A 19,676-nucleotide genomic window follows, 5' to 3' on the forward strand; every position below is an offset into this window, starting at 1 on the left:
CGTTGAGAGCGAGGCTGCGGCGGCAGCGGCAGCAGCGGCTTTGGAGCGGCTTTGGAGCGGCTTTGGAGCGGCTTTGGAGCGGCTTTGGAGCGGCAGCGACTTCGGCAGCGACTTTTCCAGCGGCTTTTGAGCCGCAGCGACTTTGTCATCGGCAGCAGCGGCAGCAGCACCCGGCGCGGCGGCGGCAGCTCTCGGCGGTCCGGAGCCCTCCCTCCGCCGCTCCCCGCGATGGTGCCCCCCGCCGGGGCTCGCGGCGCCGCTCGGCTCTCCCGGTACTGGCAGTGGCGGCGCTGGGCGAGCCGCCGCCGCTGGGTCTGGCGAGGCAGCGCCGCCCCCTGGCGCTCCCCGGCCCGCCCCCAGGCCCCGCCCCGCAGCCGCCCGGCAGCCGCGACCCCCGAGAGCCCTGCGGGGGTGCCGGCACCGGCAGCGCGCTCGGCCAAGGTGCCCGTGGTGCTCCTCACCCGCATTGACCCGTCGCTCTATCTGCGCCCCGGGAGCGGCGGCGAGCGGCACGCCGCGGAGCCTCGGCCGGGAAAGGCCGGGAATGATGCGGCTCCGCTCGGCCCGGAGCGGCCGCTGGGGGCCGGCGGGGACCCCGCGCGCAGCGACAGCGGCAGCGGCAGCGTCTCTCGCGTCGGGCATGACAAGGAGACCTTCGAGCGGCTCTACCGAATGGGACCGCTGCTGGGGAGAGGCGGCTTCGGCTCCGTGTACTCGGGGGTCCGCCTGGGTGACAACACCCCGGTAAGGGGCGGGGCCGGCGGCGGGGCGGGGAGGCGGCGGGGCCAGGCGAGGCTCAGCCCAGCGCTGCTCTCGGCTTGCAGGTGGCCATCAAACAAGTGGCTCGGGAGCGCATCTCCTCGTGGGGCCAGCGGGTGAGTGCGCGGGGCCACCGGCACAGCGTGGGGCAGGGCTGGTGGGGGTGAGGCGGTGGCGCCGGGAGGGGGGAAAGCGGGACAGCGCGAGGGGAGCGGCTGTGGAGTCACCGGGGGACACGGAGCATCCTGGGCAGAGGGTGCCTGGTACCCTTGGGCCGGCTAGGGCTGCACCAGAGCATCCCTGCGGACTTGGGGGGGGGGGGCACCTGGGAACAGTGGGGCCGGGCAGGGGGCATCAGAGCATCCCAGGCAGGGAGGCACAGGACCCCCGGGCCAGCATCAGCCCCGCTAACGGTGCCACGGTCACCCTGCAGCGCAGCGGAACCCTCATTCCCATGGAGATAGCCATGATGAGGAAAGTGCGCTCCGACTGCAGCACCATCATCCAGCTCCTCCATTGGTTTGAGCTGCCCAACTCATTTGTGCTGGTTTTGGAGCGTCCGGAGCCATCGCAGGACCTCTTTGAGTTAATCAGAAACCGGACGTTCGTGCCCGAGTCTCCGGCGCAGGGCATTTTCCTGCAGGTGCTGAGGGCCGTGCGGCACTGCCACAGCCGCGGTGTCCTGCACAGGGATATCAAGTCCAAGAACATCATCATCCACTTGGTCACCGGAAAGGTCAAGCTAATTGACTTTGGTTGCAGCACCCTCCTCAGGGACACGGTCTACACCAAATTTAGCGGTGAGCGCACAGCCCAGGGTGCTTCCAGTAGCAGGCAGTTTGGGAAAAGAGTCACGTGCTGGTGACAAAGTGGCAGCTCACACCGAGTGTGTCTCCCCACGTCCATGGGGCCACCGGTGCAGCCCCTGCATCCCTGGGGATGCGCGGCTGAGGATGCGGGAGCAGGCGGCATCCGCCTGATGAGCTGTTCCTGTATCCTGTTGTAGGAACACCTTTGTACTACCCGCCGGAGTGGTTCCTCTACCACTGCTACCACGGCCGTCCGGCGGCCATCTGGTCCCTGGGCGTGCTGCTGTATGAGATGGTGTGCGGGGTCCTCCCCTTCCGGTGCTGCAAGGACATCACCAGCGGGCAGCTCTTCTTCAAGCGCCAGATCTCTGTTGGTAGGTACTCGGCTTGGCGGCAGCAGGGGGAGGTCAAGTTTTAGAGGGTGGCAGCTGATCTCCCTTGGTCAGCTGGAGGAGGTGGCACATGTCCTGCCATCCTGCTCTCCTCCAAACCGGATCATGGAGCAGGAGGTTTGGGTGCAGCTCTGAGCACACCCCGGCCTGGGCGCTGCGGACGGTGGCACAAGGTGGGCAGGAGCCTCCTGCAACTGAGTGGTGGTTCCCGGATGCTCCCCAGAATGCCAGCAGCTCATCAGGTGGTGCTTGTCCATGAAAGCTTGGGCCAGACCATCCCTGGAGGATGTGTTCAACCACCCTTGGCTGCAAACATGAACTGCCCCAGGAGACAGCCACACTCCACCCTCACAGCCTGAGCCAGCAGCCGGGCAAGTAAGCCAGGGGTGCCTTCTGGGGGGAGCGTGGGGTTTGTGGGGTTTGGGGGTTTTGGGAGGTTGGGGATTTTGGCGAGGATTTGGGCTCTTGGAGGGTTAGGATGGATTTTTGGGGCCTGTGGGGATTTTTTGGAGACTTGGAGGGTTTGGGGGTCGGTTTCTTGGGGCGACTTTGTGGGTTTTGCGGAGAGTTGGTGGGTTTGGGTGTTTTGCGGTTTTGGGACCTTGGTGAGGTTGGGTGTTTATTGGGGGATAGGGTGTTTTGGGGGGACTTTTGCAGTTATTGGGGGGGTTGTGGGGATTGGTTTCTGGGTTCTTTGGAGGGCAACAGGTGTCAGCGGGACACCTCGTAAGAGTTCATTCTGCTCTTGTAGCTGAGGCAGTGGTTAGGTTCGGCTCTAGTCTGAGGATAACGCTGGTAACACACGGATTGTATAGTGGTTTCTGATTAGCACTTACCCTGAGCAAGGCTGATTCAGTCTCTCATGCTCTGCAGTGAGGACAGGCAAGACCTAATAGCAAAGCAACAGACAATGCGGCTACTGCAACACCAGCCACAAGAACTGCAGCTACTCCAACACCAACCACAACCACTGCGATGACACCAACCATGGCAACAGGCACCAATGGCAAGGACTGTCACTACAGCTGATACGACTCCACAGACAAGCACTGCTGCTATTCCAACAAGGGCAAAAAAAGCAGTGCGGCTACTCGAAACTCAGTGACGAGCAGTGAGGCTTCTCAAACCCAAGCCACAGGTACTGCAGGTACTAAAAGTACAGAGACAGACATAGCGGCCACTTGAACGCCAAGGACAGTCAATGTGGCTACTACAAGCCAATTCAACATGCCCTGCAGTTAATGCAGCCCCAGGCACAAGCACTGCAGTTCCTCCACCACCAGTTTTCAGCCCTGAAGCTCCTCCATCTCTAGGAAGGAGCAATGGTGTTACTCTAAGGCCTGCTATGTATACAGTGGCTACGTCAACCCCAGCCACAAACACTGCAGCTACTCCAGTGCCAGCCACAAACACTGCAGCCTCTTCAATGCCAGTGACACACACTGCTGCTCCTCCAGCCCCATCAACAAGCAGTGAGGCTTCTCCAACCCAAGGCCTAAGAACTGTGTCTACTACAACCATGGCAGCAGGTACACGGGCTACTCCAATGCCAAGGACAGGTGCTGTGGCTGCTACAACTCCAATGACACACACTGCAGGTATTCCAACCACATCATCCAGCAGTGAGGCTTCTCCAATGCGAGCCACAAGCCCTGTGGCTACTGCAACCCCAGTTACTGGGGCAGTGGCTACTATGTGGCAATGACAGGCAAAAACACTGCAGCTATTCCAGCCACTGCAACAAGCATAGCAGCTACTGCAGTGCCAGTCACAGCAATGCAGCTACTCCAGTGCCTGAGACAGGCACTGCAGCTACTGCAACCTCATTGCCAAGCAGTGAGGCTTTTCCAAAGCAAGCCACGTGCAGTGTGGGTACTCCCCAGACCCACAACTGCCCCACAAGTGACCCCCCAATGACCACCCAGACCCACAACTCTTCCCAAAGTCATCCTCCTGTAACTCCACAGACACACAACTGCCCCCAAAGACACCCCCCACACCCACAATTGCCCCCCAAGTGATTCTCCCAAACCCACAACTGCCCCCAAGTCACCTCCCAGACCCACAACTGTCCCCCCAGCTGACCCCCCCCATGGTTGCAGCAAACACAGTTCTTAGGCCTTTGGATGGAGAAGCCTCACTGCTTGTCAATGGGGCTGGAAAAGCACCAGTGTGTGTCACTGGTGTTGGAGAAGCTGCACTGTTTGTAGAGGAGGCTGACGTAGCCACTGCATACGTTGCAGGCCTTAGAGTAGCGGCATTGCTGCTTCCCAGAGTTGGAATAGCTGCAGACCTGAAAACTGGTGGTGGAGCAACTGCAGTGCTTGTGCCTGGGGCTGGATTGGCCAAAGTGCTTGTTGATGGGGCTGGAATAGGCACAGTGTCTGTCCTTTGCATTCAAGTGCTTGATGTGTCTGTCAGGGTACTTTGAGTACCCACACTGCATGTGGCTTGCTTTGGAAAAGCCTCACTGCTTGTGAATGAGGTTGCAGTAGCTGCAGTGCCTGTCTCAGGCATTGAAGTAGCTGCACTGCTGTGGCTGGCACTGCAGCAGCAGCTGTGCTTGTTGCAGTGGCTCGAATAGCTGCAGTGTTTATGCCTATCATTGCCATGTAGTAGCCACTGTCCCAGTTCCTGGGGTTGCTGTAGCCACAGGGCTTTGGCAGGCAGTGAGAAGCCACAGTGCTTGTGGCTGGCACTGGAGAAGCCTCACTGCTGATTGATGTGGTTGGAATACCTGCAGTGTGTGTCAACTGCAACAAGCATAGCAGGTACACTTGAATGCAAAGGACAGACACTGTGCCTATTCCAGCCCATCAACGAGCACTTTGGGTCATCCAACCCCAGGCACAAGCACTGCAGTTGCTCCACCACCAGTTTTCAGGCCTGCAGCTATTCCAACTCTGGGAAGCAGCAATGCTGCTACTCTAAGGCCTGCAAGGAGCCAGCAGCCGTGGCAGGGCTGGGGAATAGTCAGAACAGCATCCCCAGCACCCATGGGATGAGTGCCTTGCTCAGTGCTCTCCCTGATGTGCCTGAGAAAGTGGTGAAGGGTGTCAGATCCAAAGAGCCAGCAGCCGTGGCAAGGCAGGGGAGCAACGAGGACACCATCCCCAACACCCATGATAGGGGTGCCTTGCTCAGTGCTCTCCCTAATGTGCCTGAGAATGTGGAGGAGAGTGCCTGCTCCAAAGAGCCAGCAGCAGCGGCGGTGCTGGAGAACAGCAAGGACAGTGCCCCTGATGTCTATGATTTCACTGACTTACTCAATGCACTCCCTGACCTGACTGAGAGTGCAGAGGAGGGCAGCAGCCAGAAAGAACCAGCAGCAGTGGCAGGGCTGGCAGACAATGAGGACTCTGTCCCTGTGGTCTATGATTTGTCTGCCTTGTTCTATGCTCTCCCTGACCTGACTGACAACACGGTGGAGAGCAGCTGCCGCAAGGAGCCAGCAGCCGTGGCAGGGCTGAACAACAGCAAGGACAGTGCCCCTGATGTCTGTGACTTGATGGACTTACTCAAAGCACTCCCTGACCTGACTGAGAAAGCAGTGGAGGGCAGCAGCCGCAAGGAACCAGCAGCAGCGGCAGGGCTGGCAACCAGTGACCACACCAGCCCTGGGATCTATGATTTGTCTACCTTGTTCTATGCTCGCCCCGACCTGACTGACAACACAGTGGAGATCAGCTGCCGCAAGGAGCCAGCAGCCATGGCAGGGCTGGAGAACAGCAAGGACAGTGCCCCTGATGTCTATGATTTGATGGACTTACTCAAAGCACTCCCTGACGTGACTGAGAATGCAGTGGAGGGCAGCAGCCAGAAAGAACCAGCAGCAGTGGCAGGGCTGGCAGACAATGAGGACATCGTCCCCGCAGTCTATGATTTGTCTGCCTCGTTCTGTGCTCTCCCTGACCTGACTGACAACACGGTGGACAGCAGCTGCCCCAAGGAGCCAGCAGCCGTGGCAGGGCTGGGGAATAGTCAGAACAGCATCCCCAGCACCCATGGGATGAGTGCCTTGCTCAGTGCTCTCCCTGATGTGCCTGAGAAAGTGGTGAAGGGTGTCAGATCCAAAGAGCCAGCAGCCGTGGCAAGGCAGGGGAGCAACGACGACACCATCCCCAACACCCACGACAGGAGTGCCTTGCTCAGTGCTCTCCCTAACGGGTCTGAGAACACGGTGGAAGGCGGCTGCCATAAGGAGTCAGCAGCCAGCCCAGCGATCAACAGGGGGACAGATATGGCATCCAGACAACCCTGAAATCCCAGCAGAGCCACAGGCTGGGCAGATTCTGGTATCTTTTCTGGTATCTTCTGGTATTCTGGTATCTTTTTAAAGATGCATCATCTCCATCATCATCATCATCCCAATCTGGAGCTGTAAGGGGAATATGATCTTCAACCCTCCCATCCATTGCCCTGCAGTAATCTGGGCATGTACCTGAGTGCAAGCAGCTTTTATAACTAACTGTTTTTCTGTCTCTGTTAATGCATCCAGGATGACATCTATATCCTTCCAGTCAGGATCTTGACTTTTTACCAGGATCTCCAATGTCTTTGCTACCCCTAGAGGGTCATTTCGATTCTCTTTTGCAATCTGTTTCCATCTATCCAAACCTCCTAAAGAGAAATTCACTTTTATTTTGGTAGGTCCCTCCGGTCCCATTGCTTCCCTCAGAGGGGCTTGCAGAACAGTCTTAGTTTTACTACGAATCCGGGCAGCAACGGGCGGGGAGGGAATTTGTTTTACACTCTCTTCTTGTTCCACACTTGGTTCTTGTTTCACACCTTGTTCTTGTTTTACACTTTGTTCTTGTTTTACATCCGAATCAGGGGTTTCCTCCTCGATCGGAGGTGGATTCTGATCCGGTACTTTTGGGGATATAGAATCCTCCATTCTATCCTCAACCCTATGATCCTCAGCTCTTTTCTTCAGTTTCAAACAAATTTCCCCAATATCACAACCAGAACAACATCTTTCCAATTTATTCCCTGCCTGCTTCCTTTCTTTTTCTAAAGCTAAAATTAAGGGATCTGAAGGTGCTATATTAATTCCACATTCTCTTTGCCACTCCGGGTGATTTCTCAACGTGAAAAACGTATCTGCATACATCACTTTATCCCATTTTCCTTGCCGCCTCAGAAACAACATTAATTGTAACAATGTGTTATAATTCAGAGTTCCATTTTTAGGCCATTTCTCCTGATCCTCTAGGCTGTACAAAGCCTACCACTGGTTACAATATTTTACCAATGCTCTTTTATTTACCAAGCCCCCCGGAGACCCTCCCAGTTCTTTCCAGTGTGCCAAAATACATCCTAAAGGACTCTTTTTCATGATCTCTTCACTCTGCTGATTTTCCATTATCAATCTCTCTCACACACACGGGATCCCACAGACACACTGCACACAATTACAACACTTGGAACAGATACAGAGACTAAAATTCTATCAAACAGACCACAATTAATAACACAATTTTAACCATCTGTCACCGATACCAAAATCACAGAACCAAAATCAGCACTAGACCGAACCGGAACAAATCCCATACCAATAAATTCCAATACTTATACCAATAAGGTTCAAAACCGTGTCCACAAGACACCCCCTGTGTCTTGTAGGACTCACCCAAATCACAAGAAGCCCCCTGCTCCTTGCGAGTGTATACCAACGGACGCTAGCAGCCGGGTATACGCCTTTACCTACGAGATTTCCTATCTGGATTTATGGAAGGCTTCCAAACCATGCGTACGCTTACCAACCCAATGTACCAAACCGAGATGCCCCCTGCACCTTACAGACTATACAGAAGAAAAGAATACCTTTGATGAAGATGGTCCTTGTCTGCTCCCGCACTGATCCCAATGAGTCCAGGGGTCCCTCCGGGAAACATTCCCGAGGGCCCTAGGGAGCCCTGTCCTCAGCGGGTCCTGCAGCCGAGCAGAGAGGCTCCCACCAGAGTCGCCAAATTGATCCGGAGACAACTCCAGGAACAAACTGGCCAACACAGTTTCCAAGCTGACAAGCAGCTATTCTTTATTCCGGCGCCGACAGACACGGGGGATAACTCCACCTAACGTGTGTCTCCCTTATTGCTACACAAGCCATCCTTATATAGCCCTTGGGCACACATACATATTCATGAGGTTACTTATGGATTACAGCATTTTCCAGAAAGCTCCCCGCATGCCTACAGAATTCGTTAGCACCAGAGACATAACAGTCCCCTTGTCCTCCTACTTATCAGTTAGTTTACCCATAGCCCATCCTGGACACCTGCTATTCCCAGATACTCCCTATCCCTGCGTCCTGTTTTTCTAGCCTGTTTTTCTTAAAACTACCTCAACTAGAACGATTTCTCTTATGCCAGTATGTTCTCTAGCTGGACTCTAGTTTTTCTTCTATGTACTAAGCACCTCAGTAACTTTCCACTGCTACTGCTACAAAGCCATCGAACTTAACATTACTTACAACTAATTCTAAAGGTTTATATATTCCATTTTGTGATTTTATGTTCCCCTTGTTTCAGAGAAGAGATTCAGAGCTCTGCGCTGCAAAGCCAGCTCCTGGCAGGGCCAGCTTCTTAGCACACGGCAGGGATAGCAATCCTTTTCAGCTGGATAGGCAGGGCTAGATTCTAGGAATGCCTTTTGGAGGAGCACCGCAGAGCTCACCATTCTCATCCCCCACAGAGCCAGGGGCAGCAGCCATCAGCAATGGGATGCGGACATGCTTGCAGAGATGCCAGCGCTTTGGAGCAGCCACTGATGCCCTGCCACGTGTAGGAAGGATGGATTCTTGCCCCCAGGCTCCATGAGGCCAGGGGCTTTTGGCCACTCTCAGCAGCCCCTGAGGTGGCTCCAGACTGAGGGAGAACAGGGCTTGGGCACCTGCGGGGAGGCGTGAGCAGCCTGTGGAGCAGGAGCCGGTCCTGCTCCCATGCTCAGGGAGAGCCGATCGCCAGTGCTGGGGTCAGGAAGGAATTTTCCCCCGGGCCACATTGGCACTGGTCCCGGGGGTTTTTTGCCTTCCTCTGAGCATGGAGCAGGACCACTTGTCAGGGCTCCTCTGCTCCATTCTGGCTGCGCTACTGCCTGCTGCTCGTGCACCATGAAGGTGGCCCCTGGTGTCCTGCAGCTGGGGGGGGAAGGCTTTTTTTCCCGCATGAAGGGCCTGCCAGTGTCCCCGCGGGTTTTTTGCCTTCCCCTGCAGCGGTGAGCCAGCCCCTTGACAGGGCTCCTTTGGGCTATTGTGGCCCAAGGGCTGCTGCTCCTGCTCCACGCAGGTGGCCCCTCATGCCCCCATGCATGTGGGGGGAGGAAGCTTTCACCACTCCCGGGGTAGCCCCTGGACGTTGCTGCTTTCCTCTGTCGCACTGAGCACAGCCCCTTGACAGGGCTCCCCTTTGGGCTCGCTTCTTGCCCGCTGCTCTCGCACCTGCAGCCCAGCACTCCTGCCCTCCCACTCTCCAGCTCCACTGCAAGCTCGCAGAGGGAGCCACTGCTGCTCTTCCCTTGGCTCCGTATACCCGGGCCTTCTGCCTTCTGCACAGCAGCACTGTGCTTGCAAGGCCTGGATGCTTGTGAGCATCACCCCTGAAACCAACCCACAGCAAAACCCCATGATGGAACATCATGGAAAATTCGGTCAAAGAAAAGAAACCAAACTAAAATCATATGAAATCCTAAAATAAAATCTTTTTTCCACTTGTAAGCTTTGTGTTTCACCTCCTTGAAAGTGGTTTTGGAGCTGAAAAACCCTGGCATTGCAGGGCAATAGCAGTGCCACTGTTATTCAGCTCGGGCTGGCTGTAGGGAACGGCATGGGATGGGAGGCAATGGATTGGCATGGAATGGAGGGTGCTACTTTTCACCTTTAGCATTGAGCACATCCTCTTGTCAGGGCTCACCTTTGGCTTCACTTCTTGCCTGCTGCTCTCACACCTTCAGGGCTCTTGATTAAAGACTTATGTTCATCTAGAATCTTAAAGCATGACCTGGGTATAGTGCTGGGTAAGAACTCCTGCATAACTGCAGATGTAGGGTTTTTCTCTTCCTGGGGATACCTGAAATCTGTAGATTGTCTAAAGCAGCTGCTCTTAAGTTAGAGCATATGAAATACTTTTCAAGAATAAGGCCTCTAAGACATGTTAACATATACCTGCACCACTGCTTTGTGCACTGGAGCAAAGCTCCTCCCATCATCCTGAGGCATCTGCTCTGTTTCTCTGTGTGTGAAACTGCAAAAAGCTGGGGTTTTACAGCTCTTTTGGTACAGTGGTAGCATAAACTTTTATGATTGAGGGAAATGAGGTTGGTTTATTATCAGGCTAATACACAGTAAGTGCTCGTTGATTTTTAATGTCCCACTCTAGCCTTCATTTGAAATGTATTTATTTTAAACCTCCCATCTGAATATTCATTTCAAACCAGTCTCTTACTTTGCTGTAATACACAACAGACCCTGGTTATTTTTCAGGTGTTCAGTCCTATTTGCAGGGAAAATATTTCTCCTGGAATCAGTCACAGGAAAAACCTACACCAGTGTTAATAGCAGAGCAGGATAAATGTCATTGAATATCCCTGGGCTCAAGCTTCATCGCCAAATTGAGCTTCCCCTTCCCCACCTTAACAGCTTCCTCCCACCAGGAGAAGCAACTTCCCTGGGCCAGAAAGATGCAGCTTCCTTCATCATCTATCTGATGCTTCCATGGGCTTTCAGTTCTATTCCTTCCCCTGGGAGATCCAAGCTCTCAGCCCCTGCAGCCCTTGCCCAGGCAACAGCAGCTTTGGTCAGCTGGGCTGGGCCCCATGGCTTGAGGGCTGGCTGGGACAGAAATGCAATGCAAACTGCTGCAAACACCTGGCAGAGCAGCCCCTGTCCCCTGACAACAGCACAGCAGCAGTATACCTGGCCAGATACTTGGTTGTTAGCCTCGGGTTTGGGTTTATTTTCCTGTCAGAGGAATACACGTCACTACATCCTCTGGAAGAGCTTTTCTTCTCCAGCCCCTAGAGAAAGTCACCATCAACCTCCTACCCTTCCCTGTCTTCACAGAATGCACCTGCAGCAGCAGATACCTGGCACCTCACTGATCACATCAACAGACTGGACCCCAAGTTCACCTTAGTGAGGGACATTAATCCTCATTAATCCAGAGGAGCTGTGGCTGCCCCATCGCTGGCAGTGTTCAAGGACAGGTTGGACACAGGGGCTTGGAGCAACCTGCTCTAGTGGAAGGTGTCCCTGCCCATGCCAGGGGTTGGAACTGGAGAAGCTTTAAGGTCCCTTGCAACCCTGGCCTCTTCCACTGGAAGGGACGCAGCATTTACTACTTCTTTGGGCAACCTGTTGCACTGTCCCTATCTTTCAAAGCAGAATCTCCTACTGCTGTCCACTGCTTCTCTTTCTTGGTGGCACTAGCATTTTTCCTCTTGATTGGTGCAGCAATGGGTTGTTCCTCTGTTGTGGTGTTTTGGCCACACAGCCAAACGGTCTGTGAGGTGTATTCTCACGGTCATGAGAGGTGTATTCTTTGTGGCATCTGACACTGGCTGGATGGCTGAGCCCCAAAAGCAGCGGTGAATGTTATCATATCTATCCTATCAGTTCAAAGCAAGCAAGTTTTTAAGGCTTGGTGCTGTAAAGACCTATTTATTTTCTAAGGTGATGAAAATGAAGAAAGTGAAGAGTGTTCATTTATTCACTAGAATATTACTTCATCTTCTAACTTATTTTGACCCTTTTTACACCAAAATTTACCTGCCAAATCTGCAAAACTATTACACAATGAATATTTTTAAATTAAATGACTTGAAAAGCTCTGCATAATCTTTCCATACTGATGTACAGGAGACAGCAGTTGTTTTACATCAAGTTTACAAAAATTGGAGGAGTATCTGTGACAGTGAAGGAAGAGCTTCTGACAGCAGAGGGGCTCACCAGAGACAAAGAACAACACGCACTGATTCACTGTTGTTCTCTGGAACAAGCATTTAGAGCCTGGGTCTCAGTTCTCATCCATCCCTCTGATAAGGACTGTTATTCTTTACCTTTTCCCTGCAGAATTCCTGGTAAATTGTATGTGCTGGGTAGGCAGAAGAGCCCTTGGAGTAAGACTAAACATAGAAAACCAAAGGGAAAAAGAAAAGGAAATGATAAATTTCCTGTGGTGTTCCCCACCACACTGCTGCAGCTGCCCCAGCTACTGCTTCTGGGACACGACCATCTTCAGCCCTGGGCAAGATGATACATTGCAGTGGTCTACATTTGCCTCTCACTAGCAAGGTCCTCAACTAGAAAAATCCTGGTTAACCAAAAACAATAAAGCCAAGATGTAATGTGTGTCCTGGGGTAGAGACAACTCGACCAGGACACTGTTGTTTCGCACTGTCCTAAAACGCAGTAGTCAGATGGCTTCGGTCAAGGCAGAGGTCAGTCTTCCAGCTAAAGAAGGGGTACCTCTGAAAATGGTCCAGCAATCTACAACTGCTGAAAATGTCCTTATTCCATAAAAAGCTTTAAAATAGTTGCAAATTAAAAGCAATAAATGCTAAGTTACTCTTGTTTTATCAAATCAATGAGACTCACCAACATGAATTGATTATAAATACATCCAAACTGTAGCTTGTCGTCTCGTTTCTTAGGGCTGAACAATCAGGGGAAATTACTTGAATATTTAACACAAAAGCCTATGGACTAAGATACTTTATACAAGATTTCTCATCTTACAAATACTTCTGTCATGTTCAATACAATTCTACTTTCTGCAAAAGTTACTTTCAAATCTTTCATATAACTGAATTTTGGCTCTATTAAAGGATGATTGGTACAATTCTCTATGGCCATACCGTTTATGCCTGCAGCATGATTTTTGTCATTTAACCTATTCTAGATTGTTTCAATACATTCACTTTCTGCATTGGTAAAACTGACTTTTTTGCCCTTCTGTTAGGTACCTGTAAGTGTCGCTGCTGTAGACATTCAGCTGCCGCAGAAATTACCTTCTCCTTCTTCAGCCTCTGCTGTGGTAACTTTCTTTGCTTCCTGCACGCAGAAGGCTCCTGTTTTGCCTCCAGCAGCTCTGAAGGGGGAGCTCCAAGCACGTGAACGAGCCCAGGGCCTCCTCCTCACCCATCCCTGCTCCTACACCTGCCATGGCACCAGCGCATCTCCTGACAGCTTCTCCTCCCTTCACAGCAGCACCCACAATGTGTTTCCAGCCAACACTAAAACAGGATTGCAAAGGACTTGGATGTGCAGGGCAGCCACGGGAGATGCAGCCTCCTGACGGAGGGCTCTCCTCTGCACTGGTTACTGCAGGGGCTACCATAGTTCAGAAACACATTTTAAAACCAGCTTTGTGGGTTAACGTGGCTGCTCTTCAGACCACAATTCATGCTGGCAGCTCTGCTACAGTGACTGCTATCAGCACACAGAGACAAATGTGCAGACACTGCCGTTCCCATTGCCGCTCCATCTCTGGACACCGTTTCTGACTGACCCAGAATCTGAATCTAGCACCAGCTTTTCCCAGAACAGGACATGTTCACAGCTGGAATAGAGGCTATACCTCTGTTATAGAGGCTATACCTCTGTTCTCCAGGGGCCAAAAGGGACACGGTGGTTTCTAGTCTGAGTAATGGGCCACCAACCTGATCTGAAGGGTTTAGATAACTTCAGAGACGAACAGAGCTTGCACTTAGCTATCTTAAGGTATATCTGCATAAGTGATTATAGACCATATGCTCCCTCTGCCTAGGCTCCACACAAACTAGTGACTGACCTTGCATCTCAAAAGCCTGGTTTTCATGGGCAACAGCGTCTGTTTTCATTTCACAGGAAGGGGTGAGGTGCTTGGAGAATACAATAGGTGGTTTAAAATACACTGGTGTCGCAAACACTTTCTTGCCCTTAGAGAAAATCTACCTCTCATTTATCGTTACTGCAGAGCTAACACACAGGGGGCTTGCAGCCTCATTTACCTTCTTGTAGGTTTAGTGTGCATTCATATCCTGAGCCTTAGGGATGGAAATGTATCTAGAATGCTTGTAATCCCTTCCCATCTTCCTCACAATGTCTTTGCTTGACAGTCTCTTCTGTGCAGGAAGCCAGCATGAGTCTACACACAACTTAAATCCCACTTAAATTGCTACGGCTTAAAGTCTGACTTTGTATGAACTTTCTTAAGGTCCATATAGTTGACACTGTAAACTACATAGCTGTGGTTCAGTCAGCACAACTAAAGAACACCAGCTCACTGCAAGGGGGAGAAGAACAGCCCCAGCTCTGAAGAAGAAAGGATACCTCTGCACTACCCAGAACAGAGCAGCAGCCCAGCCCCTCTGACATCTCACTGAAACTCTCCCCTCACCTTGCAGCAGAGATAAGGTACGGCAGCAAGACCAGCTGCAGGGATGCCTTGCTCAAGAAAGAAGCAGATGGATGACAACACCACACAATTAGAGCTGCTTTGCAAAACAGCACTATATGTGTGTGTTGAGTAGGCCTTGCACAAACCACTGAACACTTGAAAGGTGTAACAATCATGTGTAAGAATCACAGCCTGTTGACTCTGTTGAGTCTAGAGAAGAGGAGACTGAGAAGGGATTGTCATTAATGCACAGAAATATCTGAAAGACAGGTGCCAAGAGGATGGTGCCAGACTCTTTTCAGTGTTACCCGGTGACAGGACGAGGAGCAATGGCCATGAACTAAAGCACAACAAGTTTCATCTCAACATGAGGAAGAACTTCTTTACACTGAGGGTGTCAGAACACTGGAACAGGCTGCACAGGGGGGCTGAGGAGTCCCCCTCTGCGCAGACATTCCAAAACCACCCAGACACATTCCCCTGTAACTTGCTCTGGGTGGCCCTGCCTTGGCAAGTGGTTCAACTGGAAAATCTCCAGACTTCACTTCCAACCCTAACAATTCCAAAGCCGGGCTAATATGCCTCCTGGGACAGTGTGCACAAACAGCCTCTACCAGAGCACAAAATGGGATCCTTACTGGGCTCTCACTGAAGTCCCCACATCTCCACGCTGCTGGGATATTGCCAGCACATCCGCACCTTTGATGTTCAGGGTCTACTACAAAGATGGTTTCCATTCTGTCACATTCTCTGAGCTTTAACAGCCAGCAGAGCTGCTTCACCTAGGCTCTGGGTACCACCCACACACATCACCTGCAGTCCAGCAGTACTGCTGAAAAGACCCTGATGGCCTGCGTTAACACACTGGCACACAGCTGGGATGTAAATACCACCAAACCATCTCTCCGTTGCAACAGAGTACCAAATTTAGAAAAATTAGCCTTACTTCTGGTGAAGTTTTCCTTACAGACAGCTCATCTTCTTTGTGTAGAAACTATAGTAAAGAACTGTTCACCAGAAGGTAAAGACAGGCATGCTATAGGAATAAGTTACTCTCAAAAGACTCTTTCAACCACTCTTCCATTTGCTTACCAAAGTTCACAGAACACTGGAAAACAACAAAAAAGCAGGGCTCTCTCTCCCATTTGACAGAGCCCATTCTACCACACGTTCAGTCCAACTCCCTTGTGAACCCCAGAATAACAAACAAAGTCTTTCAAGTTTCTGGAAAGGGAGGAAGAGCTTTGAAGTGGCAAGACCAGAGAATGTTCATGAAAGCACCAGCACACAAGTACACATCCTTATCACAGACCACCCGCCCCATTACCAAAGTGAGTGATGCCATCAGTATGCTTGCAGCTCAGGGTCTCATGATCATCAGCACCAACAAAGTCAGTTGGAATTGGAAATGGGAAGAAAACCAGATGCAATCGGTTCGATTTCATTCAAGCTCAGGTACGTTCCATTTCACACTGACTGCGATTCACAGCAGGTCCCAGGCAACCCTCCAGATCCCAATGCCACCCCTGGGCAGGGGACAGAGAGGGAAAGATGAGGAAAGGGAGCAGGACACCGATTCTCCAAGAAAAACAAAGGCAGCAGGACACGTGAGAGAGAGGGAAAATGGGACAGGAAGGCAGGACAAAGGCAAAGACAGGCAAAAATAAGAGATGGGGAGCAGGACAGAGCTGGAGGTAAGAAAGCCAGGGCTGGGCAGGAGGACAGAGAGATGGAAGGGAAAAAACACACTGTGCTGCGACTGAGAAATAAGAGTGACAGGGTAGTGGTGGTGGGGAGCCCTAAGAGGAAGTATGACAGAAAAATGGGGGGGACAGGGCAAAGACAGGGAGCAGGACAGAAACAGAGAGAAAACGAGAGGGACTGAGCAGGGCAGAGGTGGAGAAAGAAGGGAAAGAAGAGAAAGGCAGCAGAACTAAGGGAAAGACAGAAAAGAGCAGGGACAGAATGCAAGACAAAGTGATGGAACAGAAAATCCTGATGGGCTTCAGGCTCAAGATGAAGGAATGAAAAAACAATGGGGAGAGCAGGCCAGAATGACAGTGAGAGAAGGAAGAGAGAGCAGGGCAGCACTGGAAGACAAAACCAACTGCTGGGCATCAGGTCAAGAGAGGGAGAAAGGAAAATTCCAGAGCCAGAGTGAAAGAAGGCACAGCCAGCTGGACAGAGAGGCTGAGCAGGAAAGGATGGGACAGGGAATGGGACAGAGAAAGAAAGACAGACAGGAAAAAGGGAAAGAAGGACATGAGAAGAATAAAAGGGTAGAGATCTGCACAGAGATGGAGAAAGAAGCAGCAGGGAAAGAAGAAGAGAGGCAAACAGTGGGAGAGGGAGCAGGGCAGAGAGAAGTAAAAACTACGGGATTGACAGAGATCATCAAAAGACGTGGTGGGTAGAGGAAAGGTGAGTGGGTAAAAAACAAATAGGGGCAGGGAGAGCTTGCTAGCAACACCAAGCTGTGTGGTTCGGTCAATACGCTGGAGGGAAGGAATGCCATCCAGAGGGACCCTGACACGCCTGAGAGGTGGCCAATGCCAACCTCATGAAGTTCAACCAAGCCAAATGCAAGCTCCTACACCTGTGTCAGAGCAATCCCAGCAATCCCAGCTACAGGTTGGGAGCAGAAGAGACTCAGAGCAGCCCTGTCCAGAAGGACTTGAGGGTGTCGGTCGATGAGAAAATGAACATGAGTGTGTGCTCACAGCCCAGAAAGCCAACCGTGTCCTGGGCTGCATCCAAAGGGAGTGTGACCAGCAGGTCGAAGGAGGTGATCCTGCCCCTCTGCTCTGCTCTTCTGAGACCCCACTTGCAGCACTGGGTGCAGTTCTGGTGTTCCCAACATAAAAAGGACACGGAGCTGTTGGAACAAGTCCAGAGCAGGACACGAGAACGATCAGGGGCTGGAGCAGCTCCTGTATGGAGACAGGATGAGAACACTGGGGTCTTCAGCCTGGAGAAGAGAAGGCTGCATGGAGACCTCAGAGCAGCTTCCAGTGTCTGAAGGGGGGCTACAAGGATGTTGGAGAGCAACTCTTCATCAGGGACCAGAGTGACAGGATAAGGGGTGATGGGTTCAAGCTGAAACAGGGGAAGTTTAGGTTAGATATAAGGAAGAAGTTCTTCCCTGTGAGGGCAGTGAGGGGCTGGCACAGGCTGCCAAAGGAACTTGGGAATGCTCCATCCCTGGCAGTGTTCAAGGCCAGCCTGGACAGAGCCCTGGGTGACATGGTTTAATGTGAGGTGTTCCTGCCCATGGCACAGGCTTGGAACTGGATGATCTGAACGTCCTTTCCAACCCTAACTATTCTAGGATTCTAAAACCAGAGCAACAAACAAGAGTAACAACTAAGAGAAAGAGAAGTGCAGGAGCAATGAGCAGCTCAGAGGGATGGAGAAAGAAAGAGAAGCATCAGAAGCCCTGCAGAGTGATGGAGGAAGGGTCTGGGAGCAGCAGACACAGCCAGAGAGAGGAGAAGTAGGCAGGGAGAAAGACAGAGACGGTGGGATACAGAATGAGCTGCAACCATGAGAAGGGGCTGGTAGAGAGACAGAGAAAGAAGGACTTGGAGAACAGAGGGACGTGGAGGACAGCACAGGAATAGAAGAGAGGTCTGGGGAAGGGAGACAATGACAGCAAGGGGAAAGGGAGCGGGAGCTTGGAGAGATGAGAGGCAGACACGGCCCCAAGGGCCGGGCACTGACCACAGCTCCCGCTCTCCGTCCTGCCAGGGAACCTCTTCAGCCCAGGCCCTTCTTTCTCTGCCTCTCTGTGCTCTCCCCTTTCCTCCTGTGCAGGCCCAGGGCCAGCTGCAGGCCGCAGGCCGGGCTGGGGCAGCTCTCGGCGCTCTGGCAGTCGGGGTGCCCGGTGCCTGTGCCCACAGCGGGGCTGTCTCCATCTCCACAGGGGCTCGCTCACCTCAGCGCTGGCCCCGGCCCTCCCCTCAGCACAACCTGCAAGCCCCAGCACCAACATGGCCGCCGGCAGCCCCAGCACTACAGCTCCCAGCATGCCCCGGGGCGCTCCTCCTGCTGCCAGAGCCGCAGAGCTGAGGAGCAGCAGCGGCAGGGGGCGGGGGGAGGAGGCGGAGAGGGACAGAGCAGCCATGGCCTCCAGGGGAGAAGAGCCAAAAGGGCAGGAGCAGGATGGAGCCCAGAGGGAAGCACTGGCGAGGAAGGACTCCAGGGGCACGGGGGTGGCAGGTGCAAGACAGAATGGGAAAGCGAGGCTTGAAAGAAGAGAAGGGAGTGGGAGAGAGAGATCTGGAGAAGGGGAAATAGCAACAGGTACACAAGACACGGGGGGATCAGAGAATAAAGGCAGGAGGCAGGCAGAGAAAGGGGAACAGCGAGGGGCACTGCGGGGGGTGGGAGGGCTCTGGCCCAGAGCTGGTGACTGCCGCAGCCATGTGTCCTCAAGGCTGCAGACTCCCAGATCCGTGGGTTTGCTGCCGTGTGGAAGAGCCGTGGTCAGGCACCGGCACACGGAAGGACGAGTGTTTCCTCAGGGGTGTGTGGCTTTGGGGGTTTGCTTTGGAGGGAGAAACTCTCACAGAGGCTCTGTTCTTCTTTAGGGCTGTTTTGTAAAGACCTTGACTGACTCTTGTGTGCCTTGAAACGTTGCTGAGAAATGGTAGAGGTTTGTCTGCCTGTTCTGGATGCTTTGGGTTTGAACATCTGCTTGTGGCAGTGACTTGAGGCAGTCAGCTGCTGTCTCAAGGCACAACCTGTGCTTAGGGCGAGACTCATCATACACGACAGTGGGTGGGAATTCATATTTCAGACAGGCTTCTGGATCCTGTTCAATTCTGGGGGCCAAATTCTTCCCCAGTCTGATTTGTTCACCCTCTCTGGGTGGCTGCTGAAGAGCTGGTGGCAGGAGCAGGGTCAGCAGGGCCGTGTCTCCATGGGTTGCTTGTGCTGCACTTCCCAGGGTTATCTTCTGTCCCTGGCTTCTCTGCAGCAATCTGTTTTCAAGACGTGTCTGGTTTGTGAGGGGTGGTGGACTCAGCGGGAGACCTTGTGCTGCTGGTTAGTGCCTCAGGGCTTTACATGTGGCTGCTTGTTTGCTGTGCCCACGTTAAAAAGCTCTTGGGGTTTCTGTCATTACATGAAGTCTCAGGATTTCTGCCCAGCAGTGATGTGTCAGAAGAGGACAGTGCTCGTACCCTGCTGTCAGCCTTCAGTTTGGAGAAGTGTCTGGTGGGGGTGTATTTTAATGGCAATGTAACTCAAATGCAACTTAAATCTACCACCTTTGTCCTTGTTCCTGCTATGCCTGGGGGGTGATTCTCATCACATTGTAAACAGCATGTTCTGCTGTG

The 19,676-nt window shown here is 52.6% G+C and overlaps 1 protein-coding gene across 1 annotated transcript; it reads left to right on the forward strand.

Annotated features, from left to right (window-relative positions):
* The first annotated feature begins 228 nt into the window (after window positions 1-228).
* Window positions 229-2,339, forward strand: LOC117438714 (serine/threonine-protein kinase pim-1-like). Its single transcript, XM_034074156.1, is given in 6 exon segments — window positions 229-744; window positions 825-875; window positions 1,193-1,559; window positions 1,766-1,942; window positions 2,184-2,274; window positions 2,276-2,339. Coding segments are annotated over 6 exon segments (1,266 nt in total).
* The last annotated feature ends 17,337 nt before the right edge of the window (window positions 2,340-19,676 follow it).

Source organism: Melopsittacus undulatus, unplaced genomic scaffold (genome assembly GCF_012275295.1).
Source record: "Melopsittacus undulatus isolate bMelUnd1 unplaced genomic scaffold, bMelUnd1.mat.Z mat_scaffold_56_arrow_ctg1, whole genome shotgun sequence".
Classification (NCBI taxonomy): Eukaryota; Metazoa; Chordata; class Aves; order Psittaciformes; family Psittaculidae; genus Melopsittacus; species Melopsittacus undulatus.